The sequence below is a fragment of the Copidosoma floridanum genome, unplaced genomic scaffold, assembly GCF_036245765.1.
Source record: "Copidosoma floridanum isolate Cflo_tuat_1 unplaced genomic scaffold, Cflo_Japanese_pri ptg000032l, whole genome shotgun sequence".
In the NCBI taxonomy this organism is placed as follows: domain Eukaryota; kingdom Metazoa; phylum Arthropoda; class Insecta; order Hymenoptera; family Encyrtidae; genus Copidosoma; species Copidosoma floridanum.
Genome location: NW_028321909.1, coordinates 2,485,088 through 2,512,924, shown reverse-complemented (window position 1 = coordinate 2,512,924; position 27,837 = coordinate 2,485,088). Strand labels below are relative to the sequence as shown.

The 27,837-nt window shown below is 37.9% G+C and overlaps 2 protein-coding genes across 2 annotated transcripts; both read left to right on the top strand.

Annotated features, from left to right (window-relative positions):
* Positions 1-2,418: 2,418 nt before the first annotated feature.
* Positions 2,419-3,024, top strand: LOC149373325 (uncharacterized). The gene has a single exon (XM_089597459.1). It carries the CDS (start codon positions 2,419-2,421, stop codon positions 3,022-3,024), a length of 606 nt encoding a protein of 201 aa, XP_089453585.1.
* A 6,017-nt stretch (positions 3,025-9,041) lies between these two features.
* LOC149373324 (uncharacterized) lies at positions 9,042-26,400 on the top strand. The gene is made up of 4 exons (XM_089597458.1): positions 9,042-9,249; positions 9,346-9,784; positions 25,984-26,087; positions 26,198-26,400. Exons 1-4 carry the CDS (start codon positions 9,042-9,044, stop codon positions 26,398-26,400), a joined length of 954 nt encoding a protein of 317 aa, XP_089453584.1.
* The last annotated feature ends 1,437 nt before the right edge of the window (positions 26,401-27,837 follow it).

Sequence of the window (27,837 nt, the reverse complement as noted above, 5' to 3'; positions counted from 1 at the left end):
GTCTGCCTTATTTGGCTCCATCTTTACTGATCTGGTGGCTTCCAACTCTAGGGTGGTAAGGACAACTTCTGGAAGGTGCCATCCAACACCTGTTACCTGGTGATGGATGGCAAGTCGTCGATGCGTTCCACCAGCCGGAGGGCCGCTTCCAATCGACCACTACGGGAGTGAAGGCTATGCCTCCTTGAGCGGGATCGGTGGCTCCGATACCTCATATGTGGGCTCCCTTTTGATCCCGATAAACGACATTTCTCTGACTTATGCTGTCTACGAGACTTCTTCGTTTTTGTCTCTTCCTTTTTCTCCTGTCTTCGTTCGCCTTTTACTTCCTTCTTTGACGAAGCTCTCGCTCCTCTTCCTTTCTCCTCCTGATGTTCTCCAGCCACTTTTCTTCAATCCTCTCCTTAATTCCTTCTGGTATCTATCCACGTTCTTCCACTTCTCGTGCTTCTTCCTCTCCTCCTCTTCTTTCTCTCTCTCTCTCTCTCTCTTCCTATTGTTCTCTTGAGCTTCCATCTCTTTTTTCTTCTTTCGATCTCAGTCCACCATTATTTTATCCCACAGTTCAGTCTATTCTATTCCTTGATTCTCCCCTTCCCTTTTCCCTTCTTCTCCCATTTTCGTTTCCTTTATTCTCCCCCTCCTCTTTCCGTTCTTCGTGGCTTTATCCGTCTTCTCTCTTGTCGTTCCCTTCCTTTCTTTTCCCCGTCCTCCTTCCGTTCTCCGCGGCTTTATCCGTCTCCTCTCTTGTATTTCCCTTTATTTCTTTTCTCTTTCTCGCTCCTCTTCTTTTCTCTTCCTTTGTTGTTCCACCCATCTCTTCTCTCGCTCTTCCTTTTTTCTCTTTTGTTCTTCCTCTCACTTTCTCTCTTGCTATTTCTTTTCTTTCTTCTTTTTTCTAAGTTCTTCCTCTCTTTGTTTCCTCGATATTTCTACTTGCCGTCTATCTTGTTTCTTTCGCTCTTCTTTTTGGATATGGGCCTTCCTCTTTTCTCACTCCTCCTCGACCCTCTTGTAATACATTACCATCTTCCTTTTCTTGGCCCGTAAATCCTCCAGCTGACCTCGGAGGTCTGGGGTACCAGTGGTCGATCCATAACCACTCGCAGGATTCTCAGTCTTCCTTGCTCCCCTTGCCGTCTCCTTGGTCTGATGTTCTTGACAGCGGTCTTGGAATCGGCAAGGGTACTCTGTATGGTGAAAAGGGGTCATGGCTTCCCTTCCTTGGTTAGATCTAGGCGGGTCACTAAGTTGATGACCTCGCCAGGGTGTACCGACAATTCCGCTACTCCCCTCTTCCGTTCTCCCCGTCGGCGCTTCTTCTCAGAGCCACACCGGGGTCAATCCTCTATCCCTACCTCCCGGCGCCCACAGTCCTGACAATGCGTCACGGATGGTCTGAGACACTTTATGAAAATTTGGCACAGCTGCCAACAGTTGAAGCATCGGAAGGGGGGAGGATCTAAGGATGGGTCGATCGGAATAGGTAGTAGGCTGCCAAATATGGTACTTACTGCCTTGATGGTCTTGTAGGCGACCAACCCCTCTCTCGATTTGGAGGGTGGAAGATTTGGACCACCTTGATTGTAGGTCCCTTTTTCCCCGGGGGTTCTTCCAGAATGGCTTTTAATCCTCGAGATGCTTCTGGTCTCGGGGGAACAGAGGAGAACATGTCCCAACTCTCCACCCTTTCAGTGAGAAATCGTCCATGAGGTTCGATGGAAACATACGTCCAAGTGGTTCCCTTCTCCTCGGTACCGGTCTTGGCAGAGTGGTTGGGGCTCTTGGGAAAACTCTGCGGAAACAACGTCCTGGTTCTTCTGGAGGTCTCTGGGGGCCACCAGTAATTGCCATTAGTCCCGGTGGAGACAACCAACCACATGAGGGCTTCGATACCGTGGTAGTGGAGGTGGTCTGGGTTTTCCACAATCCCATCTGGCTCACCAGGCTCTCAAATTGCCTCTCCATAACGGGGGGCCGAGGGGGTCCCACGGAAAATCCCAAGGGCCACAATTTAAAACGGAGGAGAGAATCGGAGTCGGTATCGTCCTCTTCGTCCGAATTATGAAGGGGCTTGTTCCAAACTTTCTTTAGGAGGGATACCCCTCCAACCTTCCACAACAATCAGTCCAACTCCTCTTTCAGCCCTTCGTCGAATAACTCCACCAGTCCATAGGCCTCCTCGTCCAATATATTTGTTCCTTTTTCTTGCTGCCTTCTCCCTCCTTTTCCTGGCCCGTCTTTTTCTTCCTTTACCTTCTCTAATCTACCTCTCTTCTTTCTTCCCGCTAATTTGATTTCAACTCCCTCTCCCTCTGGATCGGATTCCAGATACTATCTCTCTCTCTCTCTCTCTCTCTCTCTCTTTCTCCGGCCCTCCTCGTGTACTGCAGCGCAGTAAAGATACTTGGTGTCATCATGGATAGCACACTCACGTGGGCGCCGCAGCTGATTGAAACAACGCGGAGGAGCTATGCTACCCTTTCCCGACTTCGAAAGTGTGGTGACTCGATACCTCGAGGCACGCGCTTAATGCTTATTAAGTCACTTATCTTCCCGTATTATGAGTACTGTGGGAGCCTGTTTTTCGGTATGTCTGCAGAACTGCAAATGAAGGCCCAGAGAAGTAAAAATGCAGCAGTCAGATATGCCACGGGCATTAAAAAGTTTGAGCACATAAGTCCGATGTACATCGAACTTGCCATTCTTAAGTACAGTCTTCGTTTGGATTACGTTGGTATCTGCTTACTGTGCTCCGTACTACAACATGAGGAGCCACAGTATCTGTTTGATAAGTTTCATTATCGGAAAAGCACCATTGGGGGCTCTAGGAGACGTTGTGCACTGGACCTGGAGATACCCTGGGCTAGGACGGAGTTCTTTAAATGCTCTTTCCGTATTAAAGCTGCCACGCTTTGGAATAGTCTTCCGGTGGATATTCGTTCTTTTTGTGGACGACCTGGATTCAGGAAGCGACTCTTGGACCATCTCCTTCGGGTCCAGTATAGTGAGCGGACAAGTTAACTGTGCTTGTGAAATTTCATGAAATTTGTACTTTATTATTTTTTTTTATTTTCTTTGTGTTCTTGTGTTTTTATTTTTATTCATTTTATCTTTCGTTATTCTAATTAATCTTATTTTTGTATGTATTTTATAATTTGACTGTACAGACTTTGTGTGAATATTGATTTACAATTAATATTGTTATGATTGTGTAAACTGCCGACTGTGCAGGACTATGTAGGACCGTTGGAGTCCTTAGTCTAGAATAAAATCAAATTCAAATTCAAATTCTCTCTCCAGCCCTATCTCTTGGGCATTCTCCGACCGGTTCGAAAACAAAAGCTGACTACCTTCCATTTCGATGTTTCTAACTCTCAACTAGACTCTGTATACCTGAAAAAACAAAATAAATAAGAACTTAGTCATCCTCTCCCTGTCCTACCTAATTTACTTTTGTCCTCTCTTCAGCACGTGTCGTTTAAGTTCCCATACGTGAGCTTTGTTGAGACGGCGACTTTTCCCATCCCCTTCTCCTAACACATAGACCGTCGGCGACTTAACCTCAATTATTTCAAAGGGTCCTTTAAATTTAGGTGCATGTTTCGCCAAGAATTTTTTTGACGCATCGAATAAAGGGTGGGTCCTTCGCAGTACTAGGGTTCCTATCGGAGAACTTACGTCTTTCTTATTCCTATTAAATCGCTCCACCTGGGTTTCCCTCGCCGTATTTATATGCTTAGCTACTAGGTCAGCAACGTATCCAACCTTTTCATCCTGTCCACCTGAGCCTCAGGTCCTATCTTCTTCATAGTCTTGGTGGTCTGAACCTCTCTCCGGAAACTTTTCACCAGTCTGGGGTGCCAGCCGTAATTGAAATAGACCGGGAAAACCTTCATTTTAGATTGGGTCACCATATTTATGGTGTGCCTAATTTCGTGAAGGTACTGATTACAATTTGCATGTATATATATATATCTTACTAATATATAAAGCAAAGTCGCTAAAACCGTTGTAATCGCTAACCGCGAAAACTACTGAACCAATTTTGCTGAAATTTTGCACACTGATTCATGATACTTCCTAGATGGTTTTAGTATAGTTTTTATCTTAAAAAATTTAATAACAATAGCAATAAATGAGCTCAAAGTTTTGCAAAAATACGCCAGCTTTTCACTTTAGTTCAGTAAAATCCGCTAGGTGGCGTCGACATAAAATCGAAGCTACCTGCAACACAATTAAATAAGTGTGGTTATAATAGGCCGGAGCGTATCGTTAGCTGTATCGTCGAGCTTCGGCAGCTCATCAAGCTGTTCAGAGAATGCTGATGATAGTCCTGCAGCTGGGTATCCCGGTTACGGACGACACTCTTCTCTAAGGGGAAGGAATCTAAGTGTCCCTTCACCCTGAATCTCGACGAGTGCGATCAAAGAAAAATAAATTAATTCCAACCGATGCCGTCTCTGCCAGAATACCAGGAGACATATCTAGCCTGAGCACAATCTGCACCAACTCTTCAGAGTTGTGTGGCAGTCCCAACATCCCACCTGGTGTAATTAAAGAATTTGGGGCTACAAATGTAAGCAAGGAAAAACAGCTCTGATGGGCACGGGAAGCCACAACGGCTACCTTCTTGGTAGTCGCGTCGACGCGTCCCCAACGCGCTTACCCACATGTTCCCGTCTAAAGATGAGCAATTGAGCAGTTGGTTATCCGGGGAACGACCCGAGACGAGATATTCTTTGGTCAGCGGCGTACCTCCCTCCATCACAGTCTCCGTACATCGAGACTCCCAGGGTAAGAATCAAGCAACCCGTAGCCAGCTCTTCATCATCAGGAATAATAATAAAGAATAGCCTGGAAGTTTGACCACTGGCGCTTTTTAGGGCCATTGTAAGTATTTACGTTCCCTACTTAACCATCAATTTCATCGGTTCTTTTTAGGGGCCACCTTAGTGTAAACTACCTTGCCAACAAATACATTTTTATTACCATTTCCGGAAGTGATTCGTCAACTAAAAGACTATATTAACTAAAGACGGGCACTATTAAACCAAGTCAGCTATTCACTGGCAGACGTCACCTGCGGAGTTGTTCTTCGCAAGGCTGGGAAACCCGGTGACCGACGACTCTATATTACCCTCTCGACTCTAAGCATTCAACCAGGAATCACTGATCCTCTCCAAGGTTTGCGCTGGGCAAACCTATAACAGCTATGAAGGAAAAAAAACTTGAGCCAACGGGACAGCCTCCACTGGACAAGTATCACTAACCAATCTCCCCATCTAAGATCACCAAAACAACTAAATCTGCAAAATAAAAAAGGTGCTTTAGACACCAACGTCTTCGACGTTATACCGGGATACGTTGGAAAAGAGCACTACAACTAGCCCCAAAGCTTCGGACTTTGTAATTTTTCTCCCAATCAGTCTGGGTCTTTAACAGTAAGCCAGAGAAGATCACCCTGAGGTATCCAGGCAGTCACAATTGCTGTTAACTGCAGTCAAAAAAGAGTTAACTTAAGAAGCTCACCGGTCTTTTTTAGGGCCATCGGACGTCGAACTACCTTGCGAACAAATGTATTAAAATTAACAAAGTTGACTGAAAATAGCCTTTAGGGGTCATAAAAGTCGTAAGCATACCAATAGTCGCAAAAGGGTATATTGGAAAGAAAACCTCAAATGTATCTAATGAATACAATTTGAGGCGTCAAGAAACTGACGCAGAAAATTTATCGAGATTGAAACAGCAGCGTCAAAATCGTCAACTTAAGAGTCCATTACGTGAGAGATCAGCTTTTCATTGTACCCTCACAGCAATCTCTGAAATCTTTAAAGATCCTACTTCAGATTTTTTAATGAGTAGAAAATGTATTTGTGTTTTTGTGGCAATAAAGATGTTGGGTTTAAGGTCCAGGACTTTGTTGCTCTGGTAATAAAATATAAAATTGTGAGATATGAGAAAAAACAATTTTTTTTTAATATAAATTTTTTGGGGGTTTTAAATCTTAACAGCTTTAAAAAATAGCCCTTTTCGTGAATTACACAGAAGAAACCAAATCAACAACTTCTTATAGCCATCGATTATTTTATGGCATAAAGAACGCACGGTACTTTTCAGCATAATTATTTTTTTGAATTTGTACACCTTATTATTTGACCAAATAAACTATATGGATTCCGAAAAAATATGTTTTTAATAAGAAGATTTTTGTTCTGAGATGTATCGGGAATATGTGTAAAATTTTCTAACTAAAAATGTTTCACATTACGTGTCAACACACTACGGTGTTTTATTTAGTAAGTCTCGGGCGAAGCCGAGACGGGGGGCTGCTAGTATATATATATATATATATTGGCACACTGATATCGGGGCCAACGTCTTAGTTCAAACACCTCCTGGTCGTTCTCTCCACCGAACTCGTCTTTGGGCCTGGCTGTTGGCAGCCGGTCTTGGTGTACCACCTAGCGTAAAGTACACCTACCTTCTCACTATTCTCGCAACCACCTGTTGCTACCTGAAGCTCGTCCTGATCGTCGCGGTGATCTGGCTGTACGGTTGGCTGTCGACAGGGCACTCTGCGGCTACCCTCCTTCGTCTTTTCCACAGCTCTTCTCCAAGGTCCGCTTTTTTGTTTCTGGTTTCTCTCCTTTAATTCCTAATTTTACTCCACTAATTATTCTCCTCTATAATCCCTGCTAACATTCTTCTCACCTCTCGCCCATCACTGTTCCTATGTATCCCGATACGGTCTGTCCTCGATGCTACTCTGCCCAATACTGCCTATACAAAGCGGTCTGCTGGCGTAGGTGCGCGCGTTCCTTCCTTGACATCCTAAAAATCTCTAACACTCCTAAAAACCGGTAAATTGTTAGAGATTTCAAAAACTCAGTCTCCGTCGCGGCCATCTGGCCCTTGGTTTGCCCCCATCGCGTCGTGAGCTTATTCCTCTCCCTCCTCCGTCTTATACACACACTCACTGAGCCATACCTCTCACACATTCAACATCTCTCCTTGTTTTCGGTCCTTCTCTCTCCCCTTGGCTCGTAGTCCACGGGACCGAGAACACATACAATATAATGTGTTATAAAGCATTATAGATTGAAATACATGTACATCATTATAGGACTCGGTAGCCACCAATGACTTGCTCCAAACACAGGTACACAGTGACGTGATAGATTTTGCTACCACGTCACATTGCTTATTAACGTAAAAGTAAGGAATCAGCCTGCCAGGCTGAATTTAGAGCTGGGGAAACATTAGATCGAGCTGATGAACGCTGCCAGCAAAATGCTGTATACATAGCCTCTCAACATGCCCCTGAGACACTTTAAGAAGCTTTTTTTTTGGTGCCAAGAAAATGCTGAGCGTACTGCTTTTTAGCGTATGTCTGAAACAGCAGATGAGGCAAATGCTTGCGGTCTTGTAGTCACTGAGCGTCAAGCTGTGCGCTGGCAAACGTTTACAAGAAACTCGTGGAGGATGTTTGATAACTGTGCGTGTCAGTATGATGCGACGTTAGACCATAGTGACGACATGTTCATTAAAATTTGCTAGATGGATAATGTTTGTGATCATTATGGGGCTTAAGAATGGAATGAGGAAAGGGCGGAAATGTGTTGCTCGCGGGGTAAAGTCACCATTCCCATTTTAGAAGAGCCTGTGAAGCCATTAAAAACATTGTTTACAGGTGCATTGGATAAGTCTAGATGGTTTCTTAACTGTTAAAAAAATATAATGCATGTTTTCTTCGGTGCGGACAAAATCCTAATCATTTCTGGATTTTCTTCAACGTTTACGGTGTAAGGTCAAATACACCACAAAATAGATTCACTGTTGCCTCCACCTAATGGACAGCCAAAATTTTTACAAATATATTTTGTGGGGGATGATGAGATGAAGACAGACCATCGTTGTGGAGTAATCCAAAGTGTTGAGCGGGCCATTGTAAATCAAAACTTGCCGATGGCGGTCGAGGTGGCGGCCACGGTCGTAGTCGCTGACACCACCGCTTCCAGAGACATCGTCCTGCGCAAGGACGATGACTTGCTCACTAGAATCGCTGATACCCATCAGTACTACGATGCTGTGCAGTATTTAGTAATATACTGAAAGGAAGAAAAGGGTTATTACTTCAATATTCCTCAAACCATCTGAATTAAAAAAAAGGTTTTGCATGAACTTTCACGCATTTTATATAATAGTCCATGAATTTAATTTGAATTTGCTGCTGTGCAGCATACAAAAAATTGGTGGCCCTTCTTGTTAAGGGCAACATATACGGTAAGATGCAGTGCTTTCTGTACTCTATTGAATGGCAGAAACGCGATCCTCCATATATAAATTTATTGCTATGGCTTAAAGAAAAATTACTTCCCAAACAAACAGATGCAGTTGTTTCTGCTAAGTTTTCCGACACAATTGAAGACAAAAAGTTATACGACACCGTCACTAGAAGCATGATTTACACAGTGCGGCCTGTTGCACAAAGAATGAGAAATGCAGTAAAAAATATCCTTAATCGCTCATTAAAGATACGCACACCAATGAATATGATTACCCATTATACAGGCTTAGAGCGCCCGTGGATGATAGACGTACGGTTTAAAGTCACGTCAGAGGTGCCGGACAAAACATAACTGTGGACAACAGCTGGGTTGTTCCTAATTCACCACTTTTGTTCAAGATGTCTGACGCCCACATGAATGTAGGGTTTTGCAGCTCTTATCGCATATTTCCGCCTATGCCAGGACGACGGGTTTGCTCAGACCTTACTCTACGTAGAAGTGCCACGGTATTGCACGTAGAACGCATCGTGTAAGGAGTGGAAGGATTGAGTGCAGAGAACACCTGTCGATGGATAGCCTGAAGTGAAGTTCTCAGATGCTTTGAGCAGACTTAACACCGTACACATAATAAATTTAGAGTGTTTTTATGTACGGTTGTTGCTAATTAGATAACGAGGTCCTAACAGTTTTCAAGCTCTAAGAACTGTAGATGGATAAGGAAAGGCCACTTTCAGAAAAGCGATTGAGGTGATGGGATTGTTAGAAGATGACAGCCAATGGGAGGTAACGATTGAGGACGCCATATTATGCCCGTCACCGACTAAGCTGCGAGAACTCTTCTCGATTATGAAAAGCACCTGCAAACTCTCCAACCCTAGACAATTATGGGATAAGTATGAGGTTGCTTTATTAGAAGATATTGCTCGCTATACCAAGCGACTAATTCAGCTTACGATGAGTTAGTTTTTACCGAAGCGCTAAAACTCATCAAAGACAAAGTTATTGCGATGGTTGGCAAAGTGCTAATGGATTTTAATGAATACTTTTGCTTTAGGGGCCCATGTTGCCCAAACAAAGCCCGTGTTATTACAGGTGCAATGGCAAATTTTTAATTTATTACTGGCCGCAAAGCCAGTGGAGGAGATGGCCTGTTTTTTTTTGTATGCACCTGGAGGTACCAGAAAAACTTACCTCCTAAGCTTACAGCTTGCACAGGAGAGCAAAGCCAGACAGGTTGTTCTGGCAGTCACCTTGCTGAGTGGGGGCAGAATCGCACATTCAGTATTTATACTCCCGCTGAACCTTGCAAGTGAAGAAACGCCCACTCGCAACATGAGCAAAAGCAATAGTCAAGATACTTTACTACAATGGTGCAAACGGATCGTGTGGAACGAATGCACTATGTCACACAAGCGAGTGGTAGAAGCACTGGATCGCAGCTTGCAAGATATCCAATGGGACGTTAATAATTCGAGTAGTTGTTTTGCTCGCAGGTGATTTTCGGCAGATGCTGATAGTTATATAGCGTGGTACTGCTTCATACGAGATTAACGCCTGCCTCAAGGCGTTACCGTTGTAAAGTAAGGTGGAGCGGTTACAGCTGAAGATCAACATAAGAGTTCAGATTTTTAATGACCAGGAGTCTGAAGTCTTCGCAAACTCCGGTGGACGTCAATGGCCTAACAACTGGTACAAATGGACTAGGAAATATTGTAAGCTCGGTAGATGTCCTCATTAATAAAATATTTTCGAACTTACAACAAAACCTGGCCAGAATTGGTTGTGCAAGATGACCATTTTGGCGCCCAAAAATTGATGGGAGATGAATGAATTGGTGGGATAAATCAACAACAACATAACAGACGCAGTTCTGGGTGGAATAAGTAGTTACATGTCATTAGATACAGTATTGACAATTGACGAATTACTACTAGAACGTGCCTAGACTGTGTCATGGTACCAGGTTATGCGTTAAAAAGCTGAGGTGCTACATTGTACAGGCCACCATCCTCTAATGAGGCCAAGGATGAGATGGTCTTGATACCCAGGATACCCATGATTCCGATAAATTTGTCTAATTCAAAAGATTACAGTTCCCTTTGAAGCTGGCATTTGCCATTACCATCAATAGAAGCCAGGATTAAACTCTAAAAGTAGCCAGCATACACCTAGGTAGCCCCTGCTTCTCTCGCGGGCAATTATACGTGGGCTGCTCGTAGGTGTCAACAGCCAAGACCCTTTACATCCACGCTCATGACAAAAAGTCAGAAAATATTGTCTGTAGATATGTTTTGCAGTATCATTTTTCTTATTATCTTATCTAATTTAATAAAGCAAAAAAGCTTTGTTAAAATTAAGTGTTAAAATAAACCGGTATAAAACCGTTTAAGATATTTTATTTCATACTTTATGCAATACTATTTGCATGACTGGAAAATAATCATATTGTTGGACTCATCTTAAACAAAATCCCTTTTAAAAAGCAGGTAAACCGTGGGTACTAGCTAGTTTATTATAAATTTAAAATAGCAATTTTTTTTGGACACTTTTAAAGTTATACTTTTATAAGTGCGTTCTGCCCTACAGTGTAAATCAATGATTTTAGATTGGTGACCTTGCGAAAAAGTGTAACAGAAGTAGATTTTGCTCGATTCTCCCCCTTTACCCTGCCCCTCTTGACGTACTTCCGGTCCTGGTGTTACATCTCTAGTTGATACAAATTATATTGTAACTAAAAACTATCCGTCCGTGAAAATTCAGATAAGACGTATTTTGAATATGAAACAAGCTCATATAAAAAGAGGAGCTCGTACGTCGTTTACGTGTGCGTGTGTGTGTATAATTAAAATTGATTGTAAAATCCTCAGAAGAATTAATTTCGAAATTTTTAAACTTACTGTCACAATTGAACTTGTATTTGGCTATCTAATATTACTGATACGAGCTTTTATCACTGACCCAAAAACTCAATCGCACTTGTCAGAAAATGCGATTGGTACTGTTGTATTGTTATTTCTTTATATGTAAAATCATAACACGTAACAACATCGTGCAACTGTCAACGCAGTCTGCAAGAACATCGCTCATTGGTTGACCTAATTCAACCAAAGGCCTCTTTTACTCGCTCTGATGCTATAAAAATGCACCTTATACACGTAAAGCATAACGTGTTGGATGAGGCAACTCGAGTGCGTATAGAGAACATCAATAGTATTGGACTACGCTAAAGAGCGAGGTACAGCAAAGGAGACCCGCCGAAAGTGATTCCAGTGATAGCAGAGAAAGCAGAAATTGCAACATCCTACTGGCCACGAACTCATTCGTGTAGTTTAAGAAAACACTGACGGTTACAGCACGAAGCATTAGAGAACTCTGAAGCAGCAGTAACAACTATCAGTGATAGATGTAAGTTATTAATCAGTAATAAAATTAACTCTGAATCTTGTTAAAGTGGTTAAAGTGATCCGATGAAATTGTATTCAAAAGAACAAATTATTATTAAATTGCTTTAATAAATAAATACATGAATTATCCATATTATTTGAATAAAGATTATTATTTAATAAAAAAAAATACAAATTAAGCTCACAAGCTGAATTCTAAGAACCCCACGAATGGCACTTAAAAAAAACAGTAAGACCATACTCCGGAAAAGTCCGGTCATAATATCAGTACACCATCCAACATCCAACATTTAAAAAAAAAAACAAAAAAACAGTTTCCAAAAAAATTTGAACGTCCTCTTACACACTGAGCAAACCCCTTATCCACTTTTCTATCAGCGGGCCTGTCAGTGGGTATCTGATTACTTCATTTTATCTTACAGTTCGTAACTTATTTAATGTAAATTGTTATTTGTTGTGGGTTTATTCATTTGGTTTAATTTTACATTAAATAAATAAGTTATTTAATAAAATATATCTCTTACGTACATGGTTTTTTCAAATATTTGGAACACTTCTTTATTTATTATTAATGGGTTACTTTTGAAATAAGTAAATTATTGATCATACGATTTTATTACATTTTTTTAGAATTTTCATAAATGAAAAAAAAATATTTTTGTACTGTATAATTACAACAATGAATTTTTATTACATTTTCTTTTTTCACACTTTTTCCTTTGTAATTAAGAACAAAATTCAGAAAGGTGAGAGGAGCTCAAACATATGCTGCAACACTGGGAATTATTTTTCACATATCGATGTGCTTACATACACTTACGCACACTTCACCCCTTCTTTGAGTTTAAAAAAAAAAATAATTAAAAAATAAAAGATCTATTTGAAAAAGAACAGGTTCATCTAATAGTGATCTTTCATGCAAACAAAAAAGGGAGCTTTGCATAGATCTTATAAATCCAATTTAAAGTGATTTTTCTATAAAGTTACAAGTTGAACTGTACTTATTTTCTTAGAAAATTGTTTAGAAACTATCAGAAGATTCGATGAAAAAGCACATTCTTGTACTGGCCAGCTGACATATTGTTTATATATTGTATTGTATTGTATCATAAGGTATGGTTTATAATTGTTCTCTTATTAGATGTTAAAATATCTATTAAAACCTTACTTAAATAATGTAGGTATACTCATTCCAACAATAATTGCACCACCTTTATACATAATATCGTTTCATACGAGGTATACTTATATTTATAATTATTTTATTTGCCATTTTATTTTATAGAAGTATGACTTCTTACTTGGGAACCCAAGCACCCACTATCAACTGGTTTATAACTTTATAGCTGTAATACATGAAAGTTATTTAATTCACAAAAAAATGAACGTATTTAATTGTTAAACAATTTAAATATAAATAATTTATCTAGATGATTTTTGTTTATAAGCAATATTAACTTCATATGACATTGCAAGTGAAACAAAGTCACTTGATAAAATTTTTATTCATTAACTATAAATGATTGTGATATAAATATTAGTTAGCTTTTAATCAATACTTAATAACTATTATTAATGTACTTTTATTTTAAAGAAATATTTATTAAATATTGAGAAATACGATTGACTTGAAATAAAGTATTAATAGTTAATAAATCCCTTTATCAGTTTATTAGTGGAATACAGTGATTTTATATTGTGTTCAGTTGCTTATAATTAATCATTTAACTTACCTTTTATAATAATAAAACGCGTACATGTATTGTATAAATTTCCAGTAAACAAAAGCGGTCTATCTGCGAATAGTTCTTATGAAATAAGTACTTGTTTGATATAAACCTCTTATTCAATACATTAATTTGTTAATAATTTTAAGTAATCCCCAAACTTTCTAAGTGTTAAACTTTTTGAAACTAGACTACAAGTTTTAATAAATATTAGATTATGTAATAGCTATCAACAAACAAATACAACGTATTTGAAGGGAAAATCATGTGAAAAATCCCTTTTGATTGCTTGATAAATTACAAATTAAAGAGAAGAGAACGATGGAAATAATGCATTATTTTGCCCAAAATCATATGAGAAATGAATAAACAATTAACGGTATATGCAATTAAACATGCAAACGCGATTACAACTCATTAAATTGAGCAGCTGAACAATAAATACCATGGATTTTTGCTGCATACGCGCAGGCCTGTATTCAGTAGTGTAGACTGTTCTCCAATAACAACTGCGGAATTGACCCTGATGGGCTTGTGTTGATTAAAGTGACTGATGTCCCTATGCAGAATATGTAGGCTGAATGCTTCAATTGTGTATACTGTTGTCCACTAACAATTGCATAATTGACACTGATGGGCTTGAAATGAAATTAGAAACTGTGGTCCTTTCACTAGTTATTTATAATTACAAAGAAAATATATTAGCTTGATGCACAATCGAATATTGAACACCTGTATTAGTTCATGCCTGGATAAGTTATCTCGTGTGTGTAAAAAAAAAGTCAACGGTGTTGATTGCATGAAAACGCACGCCGATGCACGTGCACTTGTTTTAACAAAGGTATTCGCGGAATCGTTTGCGCTTCTGCGTTTGGTAAACAAGAAGGACTCGTGTGTCCCAATTTATAGTTATATATGACGTCGTTGCAGCACACACCATGTTGACAAATAAAATCTAACGTTATTCCATGATTCAATTTCCAATCGCGGGCCGTAAAGAACATTGCACTATAGTTAATCGCTGCATGAAATTAATCGAGACGAACATTATTCATACGTTTACAATCGCAAAAGACTCTCGCACTTGAAATGAAGTTTTGATGCACCAATGCCAATAGCTTTAGTTTCGCACGATTTACTTATAAAACGTGTCTTGATCAAGAACTTCAAAGAGACACCGAAATTCTTGTAATTGCATGCAATGATAGTTGTTAAAACTTATCAAATCGAGATCGAGTGTGATACGTGACGCCTTAATCCTTGAACACAAAACATATAATGCTCCTAAATGAGTACTTAGAATGAAATTAACGCACAAATCCGAAGATAAGCCAGTGAATTCCAGTACAGTTAAACAAAAATGTACATGGCATACCAAACAAACGAGAATCAACGAGGATCTGCTTGGCATACTCGCTCACTTCTCTTGCGTGTTAGCTGGTCACGCTCGCTTGCCGCAATGAATCAAAAACGCGGTGTCCTTACAGCTCTTACTCTCTCTTTCTGTACCCTTCCTATATGTGGTTGCGCCTGCACCGACTAGTGAAGTCGACTTTCGACGGAACGTATATTTATTAAACACAAACATGTTTTTATTTTAATTTAAAACTATTTCTAAAAAATGTTTAGTAAAATGCATACAGTTATAGTAATGGCCATAGTTAGTGGATGCTTACAACGAAGGTATTTCAAAAGGCAGGGCTCGCGGGCGCACACTTTGGAAGCGTTCGAAAAGCTGAAATTGCGGGCGCCTGAACTGCTCTAACTTATAAGAGGATACACATTGTGAAAAGAGCTTTATAAAATTAATATTCATACAAATTATTCATATTGTACATGTAGGCATGTACTCAAATAGTTTATTTAAATTAAATTGTTGTTAAATACTCACAAATGCTACAGTAATAGACCGATTATGATTCAACTCCATGTTTTTTGTTTATAAAGGATCTTTCACATTAATGATATCAGACTCATCACACAAGTCACCTAAAATCTACTCAGGTGACAAAAAATCTGCACTTTAGGCGTGCACCTGCGATTTATAGTTTTTGGAACGCTCCAAAAGTATCGATCCAGACGTACGCGTGCTCTACCTTTTGGAATAGCTCTAATACGTGTTTACTTATACGAAATCACTTAATTAACTGAGAGTTAAAACTGTTTTTATCAGTTATTAATAAGTTAAGAATAAACAATTATTGCACTGAAAATTAATGGTAATTTTACGATGATAGTAAAATAAACATGAGACTTGCACAGAAAAATTAAAATAATACGTATAGCAGTCACTGCTACGATTGACACACAAGGGAAATTCTAAAAAAGTAACTGAAAAATGTAGTGAGTAAAACAAAAAGACCGAAATTCTCCTCACTCCGTGCGACACTGAGAACTTTACGCACCAACCACCTTAATATCCATTATGACTTTACAATTTGGACAACTTCTTAAAGAAGTCTCCTTTTTGGATTTCAATTCCCTTACTGACTATAATGAGCATATTTTAATAATAATAATTTTAAACTATAAATTACTAAAGTTGTAGTAGAATGAAATTTCTAACATTATTACTGTATTTTGTTTAATAAAACCTTTTCTTACCATGGGCCCAAAGTGCAACTGCTGCTTTGCACCCTCGGGTCACACTTTGCGCCCTTGTAATAATTTTGGGCCCACAGGCAGAAAAGTTTGTTCCGCCCTCCGGGCCCAAAGTATTTTTCTGTCGTAGGGCCCAAAGTAATGTACTGGGCGCAAAGTGTGCACACGAGCGCAAAATCGCACTTTGCGCTCTTGGTAAGAAAAACATTATACGCAACTCGGGCACCAACCTAAAACAAGCGCGCCCTTTGGGCGCTCATGTTTGTACTTTGTGCCCTAGTGACGTAATGTACCATATTACTTTTTGCAAGCTATATTTTTCAGGTAGAAATCTATACGTAGTAAATTGAACCCTATATTTAGAAAATAAGCAAAAATTAATATTCGAATCAAGAAAATAAGGAACATGATAAAAACTGATTATCGCTGTCTACAACTTTTAATTAAATTAAATTAAATCGATAATTTCACAAAAGTATGTGCATGTTTCAGAAGCTATATTTTTAACAATAACCTCAAGCAATAGCAGATTCAATGTATCATCTTCTAAAGATGATAAAAAATTTTTATTAATGTTATCATCGATCATTAAGCATTACTAATTGAAAAACAATACCATTTAAAAGTTTAAAAATTAATAAAATTAACATATACTATTAATATAAAAGTCGAATGTGGTTTGTAATTTCTTTTCATCAATTAAGTATTTCGCTAATTTTACGAAGAGTACGTCAGAACACAATCTTACGACACTATGTTTCATGGATAGTTCTTGTTATTTTATTTGATGCTGCAATTTTGTTTCTGATGTTAATTAAAGCACGATCACTCTTATTAATATAAATTAGTATCAAATGTCATTTATTGATGCCCAACACAATGAGCATTTCATTAGTGTTTTATACTGAGCTGAGAAGATTCCACAGTTTATGTTATATTCAAATTGAACTTCGTTTCCTCTCGGTAGTCACTGTCGTATCATCTTCAGAGGGGTAGTAAGGACAAGTTGAAGCGATTAAATTTCAACAATACGTTCATGTAGTACCGTTCCTTGTACGCTGCATAATAATTTTTTTTTGTACGCACTCGTTGATTTTTGTAAGCTACAATTTATAGTTTTTAAAAGAGCCCAACGAAAGCATAATTCTAATTTTTGAGAGCGTTTAGCAAATTGTGCTTCTATTCACAAGAATCCAAATCAAGGGCTTGTTTTTTCTTACTATATTTAAACAAAAAAATTGCATTCAAAATTAATATATCCAAACATAATAGTTAACACATAAAATAATGCTGGAATGAGTAGAAATTTGTACTGTCACTAAATTATCAGATACTACTGCTTACTTAGTGTAACCGCAGAGATTGGGTTGTCCTTATTCTCTTCTTAATCAAGAGGAAACTCTACATTGTAACTTTAAAATAATTATAGAAATATCATGTAAATATATATATAAAATCTAGAGAGCGGCGTTGGCTCAGTGGTAAGCGTGCTTGCTACTGATACAACGCTGTTCTAGGGGTCGTGGGTTCGATTCCCGGTGAGTGCAGATTTTTTCAAAAAACTGTTTTCACCGGAAAAAGTTCCTATGTAACCCCGGCTGTTTCGGGGCGGGTTTTTCCGTGGAATTTTCCTTCTGAGGAATTCCAGGGTTTTTTCCTTGCTCCACAGGTCTTCGGGCCTGGGTGAATGCGAAACAGTGTTAGGGCCTAATAGGTAGGGATTAGCCAGCCCGATGCCAGGCAGAGATCGCCGGCCTTACCGGCGAGGAGTGGCCCCTGAAACATGGGGCTTCTCCGGGGATGCTAATTAGCCTGGATTCGATGCTTCGGAATCAGGCTACACAGTGGCGAGTTGACCCGATGCACTTCCCCCCGGTGCAGAGAGTGTCAGCTTAACTGACAAGGTGTGTTACACCGGAGATACTTCCACTGTGCCCATGGTATGATTTGTATAATATCAATTAAAAAGAGAGGATTTAAAGGGTGTGGCAATACACCCCCACACAGAGATGGTGAGTGGGTGGCCCCGGCGACTGGGCCAATAGGCTGTCACGGTAACCCAATATAAAAAAAAAAAAAAAAAAAAAAAAAAATATATTTATAAAATCTACCAAACGCAATTTCTGTAGCTTCTGTATAAGACCTTTTTTACTTTATTTGTAAGTTGTAATTTATTAAAATAGTACAAAGCTCTAGTATTCTTATCAGCATTGTAAATAAAAAAAAAAACTCTGTATTGTATGTGTAGTAAAATTTTAAATATCTTATAATAATTAGTTTAATAAATAGTATTAATGTATTTATGAAATTGTGTGAAATAAAGAATTGATTTATGTTCTAGTGATAAAGTTATGTTGTTTAATCTTTCTAACCGAACGTTGATCGCATTCTACCTATATTAGCTGACGTAACTGATTTTGGCGTTCCAAACTAGCTCAAAACGAATAAGTTTGTAATACGATACATGTATAGCACACGCAATCTAACGCAGAAAATTTATCGATATTAAAACAGTAGCGTAACAATCGGTGAATAAATAACAAATCCATGAAGTGACAGATCAGCTTTTTTTCGCGCTTTCAGAGCGCGACGAAGAAATAGAGCAGCTTCCGAAGATAACTATAAAACTCGCGAGAACAGGGCATATGCCACCATCGGTCCAGTTACAGGGACCATAGTTGAAGAATGAAAAGACGACTTTTTATGCGGATACAGGTGCAGAGATTTCGATCGTAAAGGCTAATTTTCTAAGCACAGACATGCTAATAGACAGTAGGTATCGAGTAGCTATTTTCGGCGTGACTCACGGAGCACGCAAAACGTTGAGTACAGGCCCAGTGGCACGGATTAGAGTGCACACTACATGCAGTCCCCCATGACTTCCCAATTGACGCGGAAGGAATCATAGGGTGGGATATTTTTAAGCGATACCAGGGCCACATAAGCGCCGCCGAGAATACCATTAAATTGGATAGCGTAGAGATACCACGGGTAAGGCCGGAGTGTTTTAAAATACCTGCTAGATCGAGGCAAATAATTTATGCGCGAATAAGAAAAAGCAAAAATAATTCAGAAAATGGCTGGATACCCCTCCAAAAAATGGAGGAAGGAATATTGTTCGGGAACTTTATAGCCAGGAATGTTAATGGTGAAATAGTCGCAGAGTGCATTAATACAAGTACCGAAATAAAATACGTGCCTGTTCTGGAAGTAGAGCTGCTAGAATATGAGGAAATTTACCGGAAGCACGCAGAAGACGTCGAAGGGGACGACGTCGAAAGCTTGGGGAAAGCAATGATAAGATTATTTAACAAAGAAAAAAGAAATGACAAGGAAAAAATTAAAATTTTCACATAAGACAAAGAAGAGTTAGAGAAGCAAGAAGGGGTCGATAAGATAATGCAACTCGTAGATACAGCCGGTTGCAACCATAAAGAAAAAGAACATGTAAGGAATCTAATCGAGTCAAATAAACAAGGAGAGCTGAACATACATGATTTATTAGAGGGAAGGTCCAATGAATTACGGGCTCTAGCAATGATTGGCATGAAAATGCAAGATGTAGAGGGGAGGCCAGGAATGAGGATTGACTTGTGGGAGCCTAACAAAAAGCGCATAAGGCCCCCACCTGAACCACCACCCCCGCCGGATTCTTAAAGCAAGGGTAAGCTATTGACTGAAGAGAATATAACTATAAGAGAATATAGTTATAACAATATTAATAATATTAATAACAATGATAGTAATAATAATAATAATAATAATAATGACAGAAGGAACACAGGATATAAGAAAAATAAAGCTAGTATACTGACATAGTATATTGTATAGAAAGACGGGATGAACAGAAACATACGTGTATAATGTGTATATAAATATAAATATATGTATATGTATATATATATGCAAAAGAATTAAAAAAATCCTGAAAAATTAAACAGTAAGAATTCAATAAACTGATAGTAAACTACAGGTGATTAAAATTATTCCTTTTGAAAAAATGAAAACAGTGAAGTAATCTAGGTGAGCCATAAGCTTTATGGCTCTAGTTTGGTTCTAGAACCGACCACCTCGGCTGTTTTCTCGTGAACGCATGTTTTTTTAGTGATTAAACGAGCTCCTAGTGAAGGTCAATCATAATTATACGAATAAGTTGTTCGAAAATATTTACTTGTAGTATCATTCCCAACCCATACATGACGCCACAGTTGAGAGCTCTTTTGCCTCTTGAAAGCAAAAACTTTTTTAAAAAATCGCGCGCGGGACCCCCCCCCGCCATCCTGCTAGCCGTAGTCCTTCATTCACTTCCCATAGCTCTTCATTTAGTTTAGAGTACAAGTAGGTGGATCTCATGGGAGGGAAAAAAAGGACCAAAAGAAAATACACTACTTAGGTATATCGTTTGGTTAGCGTGCTAGCCACCGAAACAACACAGCTCTCGAGGGGTCGTAGGTTCGATTCCCGGTCGGGGCACTCAGATTTTTTCTGATGGTTCTTGCCAGGTATTGAATCCATGAAACCGACTTAGGAATAAGGCTTAATTTTAAAATAAAAATAAAAAATACAAAGCGATTGAAAAATAAGAATTGTGGAAGAGCTTTCTCGATAACTGATCCTGCGTGACCGGGGAGATATATAGATACAAACATACAAGCGAATATAAAAAAGACATGTTATGACATCGAAAAAAATAAGAGAAATGTTTATAATGATATGATGTAACGATATGTTAAATGATTCAATGAATAAAGGAAATGAAAAGTGTACATACCCATAGTAGGTCAGTACACTATAATATAAAAAAAAATGTATATCGTTCTTATAGTAACTTAAATATAAGAACTGAAATATCAAAAGGTGGGATCCTAATATTCTCAAACAAGTTATTCGTATAATTATGATGGAACTTTACTAGAAGTTCGTTTAATCATTAATTATACTTCAATTTCCTTGTTCGAGGATATTTACTTGTAGATGTTTAGAGCTAGTGACCGAAGTCCAAAGAAAACTTAATTATTTTGATATTAGAGCTGTCAATCTCTTCAAATATGGAAAAAATTCACGGATAGTATACAAATCCACAAGATGATTCAGAGAAAATTATTTCTTTATTGGTTTTATCTTTACTGATTATAATCATGGTCCTTTTCCTTCATACTTGAATAGATATAGATGAAACAACTACAAAAAATCTAGTATAAGTATTCTAATCAGAAATTTCATACAAAACAAAACTTAATGATTAAATAAATGTAGCTAAAACTACCAAGAAATCTAATGTGAATACTCATAAAGATATTTTAGCAAGAAATTTTGTAAAAAAAATAGAACTTAATACTTAACTGAATAAATGTAAATGAATTTACAAAGACAACCTTATAAAAGTACTCCTTAAGGTATTTTTATTACAAATTTCGTAAAAATTACGACTTTACAAAAAAAAATTAAAATCAAATTGGTGAGTCCTAAAATTCTAATCTATTAACATGTGTTAGTTACCTTCTAATCTATTTCTGTATTGGAATAGATATCTAAAGTACTGTAAAATAAATATAAAATTTATATATGACTGTTCTTAGAAATGCCATACATCTTATTTTCACTTTTTTCTATACAAGAGAAATTAGTTCCTTGCGTAACTTAGTTATTTTTTAAAATCTACTAGCTTCTCCATGTACCATACGTTCAGCATAGTTGCCCCCTTCTGATTTGGTGAAGCTTAAGAGTGTGCCAATACATTTATATAGATAATAAAATGGACTAATGTAAATTTACATTAGTCCATGGGTTAACCCACATGAAAATATGTTTAACTACACAATAGTGGAAAAGGCTTGCACCTAATAATTAAAATAAATACTCAAGGGAGTTGGAAAATATGCCTACAGGAGGTATTGGATTTGCCATGGATTATGTTATTAACACTGCATGCAGTATGCAATGAATCTTACATATCCAAACATATAATGATAACAGGTACATATATATATATATATATATATATATATATATATATATATATATATATATATATATATATACATATATATATATATATATATATATATATATATATATATATATATATATATATATATATATATATATATATATATATACATATATATATATACATCTTACTCATATATAAAGCAAAGTCGCTAAAACTGTTGTAATCGCTAACCGCGAAAACTGCCAAACCAATTTTGCTGAAATTTTGCATACCGATTCTTGACACTTCCTAGATGGTTTTACTATGGTTTTTATGTTGAAAATAGTTTCGATAGTTTTCGCAGTCGTCTGTTTGCAGTTCATCGAGCTGCATCGGGAAAATAGATGAGCGTCGTGCAGCTGGGTATCCTAGATACCGATGACGCTCTTCTCCAATGGATAAGTGATTTCGGTCTACTTTCACCTTGAACCTCCAGGATTGATGAGTGTCACCATTAAAAAATTTATTTTAACCGATAACGTCTCCGGTGGAATACCATGAGACGTGTCTAGCCAGAGCATATCCTGCTCCAACACTTTAAACTTATGTAGCCGTACCAAAATCTGGCCTGGTGCCGTCAGAGAATTTTTTTACTACAAATGTACGTCAGGGAAGATAGCCCTGACGAGTACAGGCAGCCACAACTGCCAACTTGTTAGTGGTCATTCTAACGGCATACCTACAGAGAAGGTATTCTCCAGGCCCACTTTCCCGACTAACTATGTCCAGTTGGTTATCCGGGAAACAACCTGAAGACGAAATATTCTTTGGTCAGCGGCGTATCCTCCTCATATACGGTCTCCGTACACAAAGACTCCGAGGGTAAAAGTCAAGCTACCGACAGCCAGCTCTTCATCATCAGGAATGATAATAAGGAATAGCTGGAAGTTTTACCACTGGCCCTTTTTAGGGCCATTTTAAGTATTTACGTTCCCTACTTAACCATCAATCTCATTGGTTCTTTTAAGGGCCACTTAAGTTTAAACAACAAATAAATTTTTACTACCATTCTCGGAAGCGATTTGTCGACTAAAAAACTATGTAAAGCCAGCTACTATTAAACTAAGTCTGTCATTCACTGGCAGATGTCACGAGCGAAGTTGTTCGTCGCAAGGCTGGGAACCCCAGTAAAGATCCTATATTACCCTCTTGACTCCAAGCATTAAACCAGAAATCACTGATCCTCTCTAAGGTCTGCGCTGGCCAAACCTAACAGGTATGAAGGAAAAAAAAACTTGAGCCAACGGGAGTCTCTAATGGGTAAGCGTCACGAACCAATCTTTCCACCTTAGATTATCAAAACAACTGAGTCTGCAAAAAAAAAGGTGCTTAAGACACCAACGTCTTCGACGTTATACCAGGGGACGTTGGGAAAGAGCACTACAACTAGCCCCAAAGCTTTGGACTTTGTAATTTTTCTTCTGATCAGTCTTGGTTTTCAACAGCAGGAAAGAGAAGATCACCCTGAGGTATCCAGGCAGTCAGGATTGCTGTAAACTTTAGTCAAGAAAGAGTTTACTTAAGAAGCTCACCGGTCTTTTTTACGGCAATTGGACGTTAAACTACCTTGCCAACAAATATATTAGAACTTAACAAAGTTGACAGAAAACAGCTATTAGGAATCACAAAAGTCACAAGAGGATTATTTGGAAGGAAAACTTCAAATGCATCTAATGAATTCAATTTTAGGCATCAAGAAACTGACGCAGAAAATTTATTGTGGTTGGAACAGCAACATAAAAATCGACAAATTAAGAATCCTTAACGTGAGAGATCAGCTTTTCATTTTACCCTCATAGTAATTTCTCAAATCTTTGTAGATCCAAATTCAGGTTTTTAAATAACAAAAAAATTTATTTGAATTTTTGTGGCAATAAAAATTGTAGAGGTTAAGCTCGAGAATTTTGTTGCTCTGGTAATAAAGTTGTGAGATACGAGAAAAAAATTTTTTTAATATATTTTTGGGAGTTTAAAAAATAACCCTTTTCGTAAATTACACGAGAGAAACTGCAAATCAACGGCTTCTTATGGCCAACGATTATTTTATGACGTAAAGAACGCATGGTACTTTTCAGCATAATTAAATTTTTTTTAATTTTTGCATCTTATTATTTGACCAAATAAACTGTATGGATTGCGAACAAATATGTTTTAAGAAGATTTTTGTTCTGAGAAGTTTTAGGAATAAATGTAAAATTTCTAACTGAAAACGTTTCACATTACATGTCAACACACTACGGTGTTACATTTAGTAAGTCTTGGGTGAAGCCGAGAGGGGGACCACTAGTATATATATATAGTGATGTGAAGGAGAAATGTCATGCATATCTTTACTTTAAGTTTCCAGATTTTAGTCATGATGACACCCTAAAAGTCTGATGATAAAATGTTTCTCTCTTTCTCTCCAACCATTGGATTATTGGGTTATCTATTGAACTATGGAATTATCTATCAGATTATTGGGTTATCTATCAGATTATTGGGTTATATATGTATGTAGAATGCACAATTATTTATCAAATTGAAAATGATTATTTTTAACCCATGTAATTGACGATTCGTGTTAAAGCAGAGGTTTACGACGACTCTGCTATGACCATTTAAATACAGTCTGTAGAGTGTGTTGAGTGACCACTCAAGGTGATAAAATTATAATTCAACAAGATTATAGAGGGTGGCTGTAGTACCTTACTATGCAGGTATTGATGAAATTTCATGGAATGGGTGAAATTCATTTAGAATGATATACTTATATGTTAAGTTCCCCTTGAGAATTAGAGTATTTACTGTCAAGAGTAATGTATATTTTATTATTATTTTTACAAACGGATGTATAAGAAAGCGATAATTCATTATTTCAACAGTAGTGTGTATACGTTTCAATGTGTTACAACTATGTCCTGTTAAGCGCTAAACTTAATTAAAATGTTCACCTAATTATTTTCCTATACACAATGAGTGGGGAACGACTACTACAGAAATGAAATTTGTGATAATGCTTCCACTATTTATGAGCATACACCTGTAATGCAAATTTAAATAAAAATAAGATGTTTAGACGTGAGATTAAACACTTGTGAATGAAATTTATCGGAATATGCCTTTGTGTTCTTCACTCTGGGTAAGTAATAGAACTGTCGTGAGCTTCATATTAAATATTTAAGACCTGAGTCTAGAGAACTATGTTCGGTCCAAAGAACTTTGTCTGTATCATAATCTTATAAGATCTCCATTGCCATAACCCTCCACTGCCAGCCCCTCATTAAATGAGACCAGTAAGCCCAGTACAAGAGTTAGCTCAATTTTTTATTGAGTTTTCCATGGATCACCTAGAAGTATACAACAAATACTATGGCTAACTTACCTTACTCACAGCCATTGTGAACTACCGGATTACCAAAAGAAATTTTAGTCCATAGTTTTTTAAATATACACGCCATATTATGGTAACTCATTTAATTAAATAAAATGCCCTACTTATTTGCAAGAGTTAAAAACCTCTATACTTCCCGCTGGATTGTATGACCACTGTAGTAATGTTAGACCGTGCACTACCCTGCTTAACAAACCACCTGACAAGTTCAGGTAAGGAAAGTACTCATAACTGATCTTAATTAAGAGCACGTTTATAATCCCCGTAACTATCTGTAAAACCTTAGTGTTTTTCTCCGAAGTAAGAAACATTACCGAACCAGGTTCAGAAACTTGTCAGTTCAACGAAATAGAAGAAGCAGATCTCTTTGATTGATCCTTGATGGCTATACCTCACACGATTGTATTAGCTTAGAAATGCTGAAAAACTGCCCGGAAAACGTCACATTTGGCAGATCAGGGGACAGCAGGACCGACAAGGCACCAACACCTTGACAACCCGATGTTCAGCTAAGGAGCTGTTATGGCCCAATAAACTACTGGCCAAGGCTCTATGGCGTATAAGTCATCCTTTTTCCCCTTTATTCTCTTTGCAGATCAATGAGTGGAGTAGGCTGGAAGTTCTTCCGGTTATCCAGCAGTCAGATTTTTTATCACATGATTACCAGCCATGGAGAAGATCCTCTAGTAACTCCTAGGCGTAGCTCGTACGCAAGATGATGAACAGCCCGCACTAGGTCCTGAGATCCATTCAGTGTGTTTATGCAAGATTGAATGAGGCTGAGCTGGCATAATAAACTTTTTTCCAAGCCTCGAGGTCGGAGAATATAGACTCAATGCCAGGGATCAGTCACGATTCTTATCAACCGTCCAAGGTTCACGGCCAGGAATCAGTCATGGTTTTATCAACCGTCCAAGGCTCACAGCCAGAGATCAAGGCTTCATACCAGGAAGCACTTCTTCAACATCAAAAACTCAATAATCCGAAACAGAAACATCCTTATTCCTGTTAAAGGCCCCAGGCCATGTGCACCTACCTGAAACAAAAACAAACAAAATGAGAGATTAGGGGAATCCTTACCACCATACAGGTGCTCCTCCTTGACCAAGGTATATTGCGATCCGGTGATGTGGTGTACCGACGGAGCCTCGTACACAGGCTTCTCTGATGACCTGGACCTTACCTATTATATAATTTATCTATAAAATCTATAGTATAAATAATAATCGTACCTTATAGTATAAATGCTAGCGGGAGTGAGCATCTCAACATGCCCCGCCATCAGGCGCCAAGAAAAGAATGAAGAGCTATGGAAAGTGAATGAGGGCAGAGGGACAGTGGCTAGTGGGGGGGGGGGCGTGACGAGGATCCCGTGCGCGATTTTTTAAAAAAGTTTTTGCTTTCAACGCAGCTCTCGGAGACATAATATTTTTTCCGAGGATGCAAGGCTTAAGTTGGTAGCACCTTGCATCTCGGATTCCAGCTCCCAAGTCCAAACCATTCCCGTTTTAAAGCGCGAGAATTTGGATTACAATTTAGACACTTGAAAAAAAAAAGTTTTTCTGCAGTTTACCAGCGTTACACGTTATCTGCTTGTACGGCCGAAAGTATATAACTGTTTCCACACCACCTGGAGGTAAGTTATATGGCTCGTTTTTTTTAAGTGGTCTCCCCAATAGGCCTACTCCACTATTCTACTGAAAATTCTACTATTAATGTGTTTTGGCACAAAATTTCGTCTTGATTTGTGGTGTAGCCGTCACTGTTGAAACAGCTTAGATAATGTTTACTTAATTTTTAAAAATCGTTTGTAATAAAAACAATTCATTTCTTTTGTGGCTTTCTCGTTGTAAATTATTTAAATCGATCGAAAATGTTATTTTTAAATATATTAAACTACGTTAAGAGGTTTCTATTTAAATCGAGATAATTTTTTGTACAAAAGGGGTTTTACAAAGAATTTCTTTCTCTAATACAGATTCGATATATATCTGTTGAGGTGAAAAACAATACTTCTGTGTTTTTCTTTGTCCAAAACTGTTGTTGACTCTGTAATTACAAAAAAATTGTGAAATGTACTGTTTTCCGATATTGATAGAAATAAAAAGTGCAATATACATCCCCCTTACGACTGGTTACAATCAGTTTCGACAATCATTGAACTTTGAATCAAGTTTCTTACTCTTTATTACTGCTTTCCTCGTCTGTTGTTTCATCATCATTTATCAATTTATTTTCTTGGTACTTGGCATTAAATAATTGGTATTGCATAATCAAATCTTCGTCGATCCCATACTTTTCATTTTCTTCTTCAACAGTAACGTCATCAATTTCATTAGCGATCTCTGCATCTATGTACATCTGATGGTTTAATAGTTCGTATATTTCACGGATGGGTTCAAATTTGGCAATTCCTTCGGCATTTTTAATGTGCTGTGCTGATAAAAGA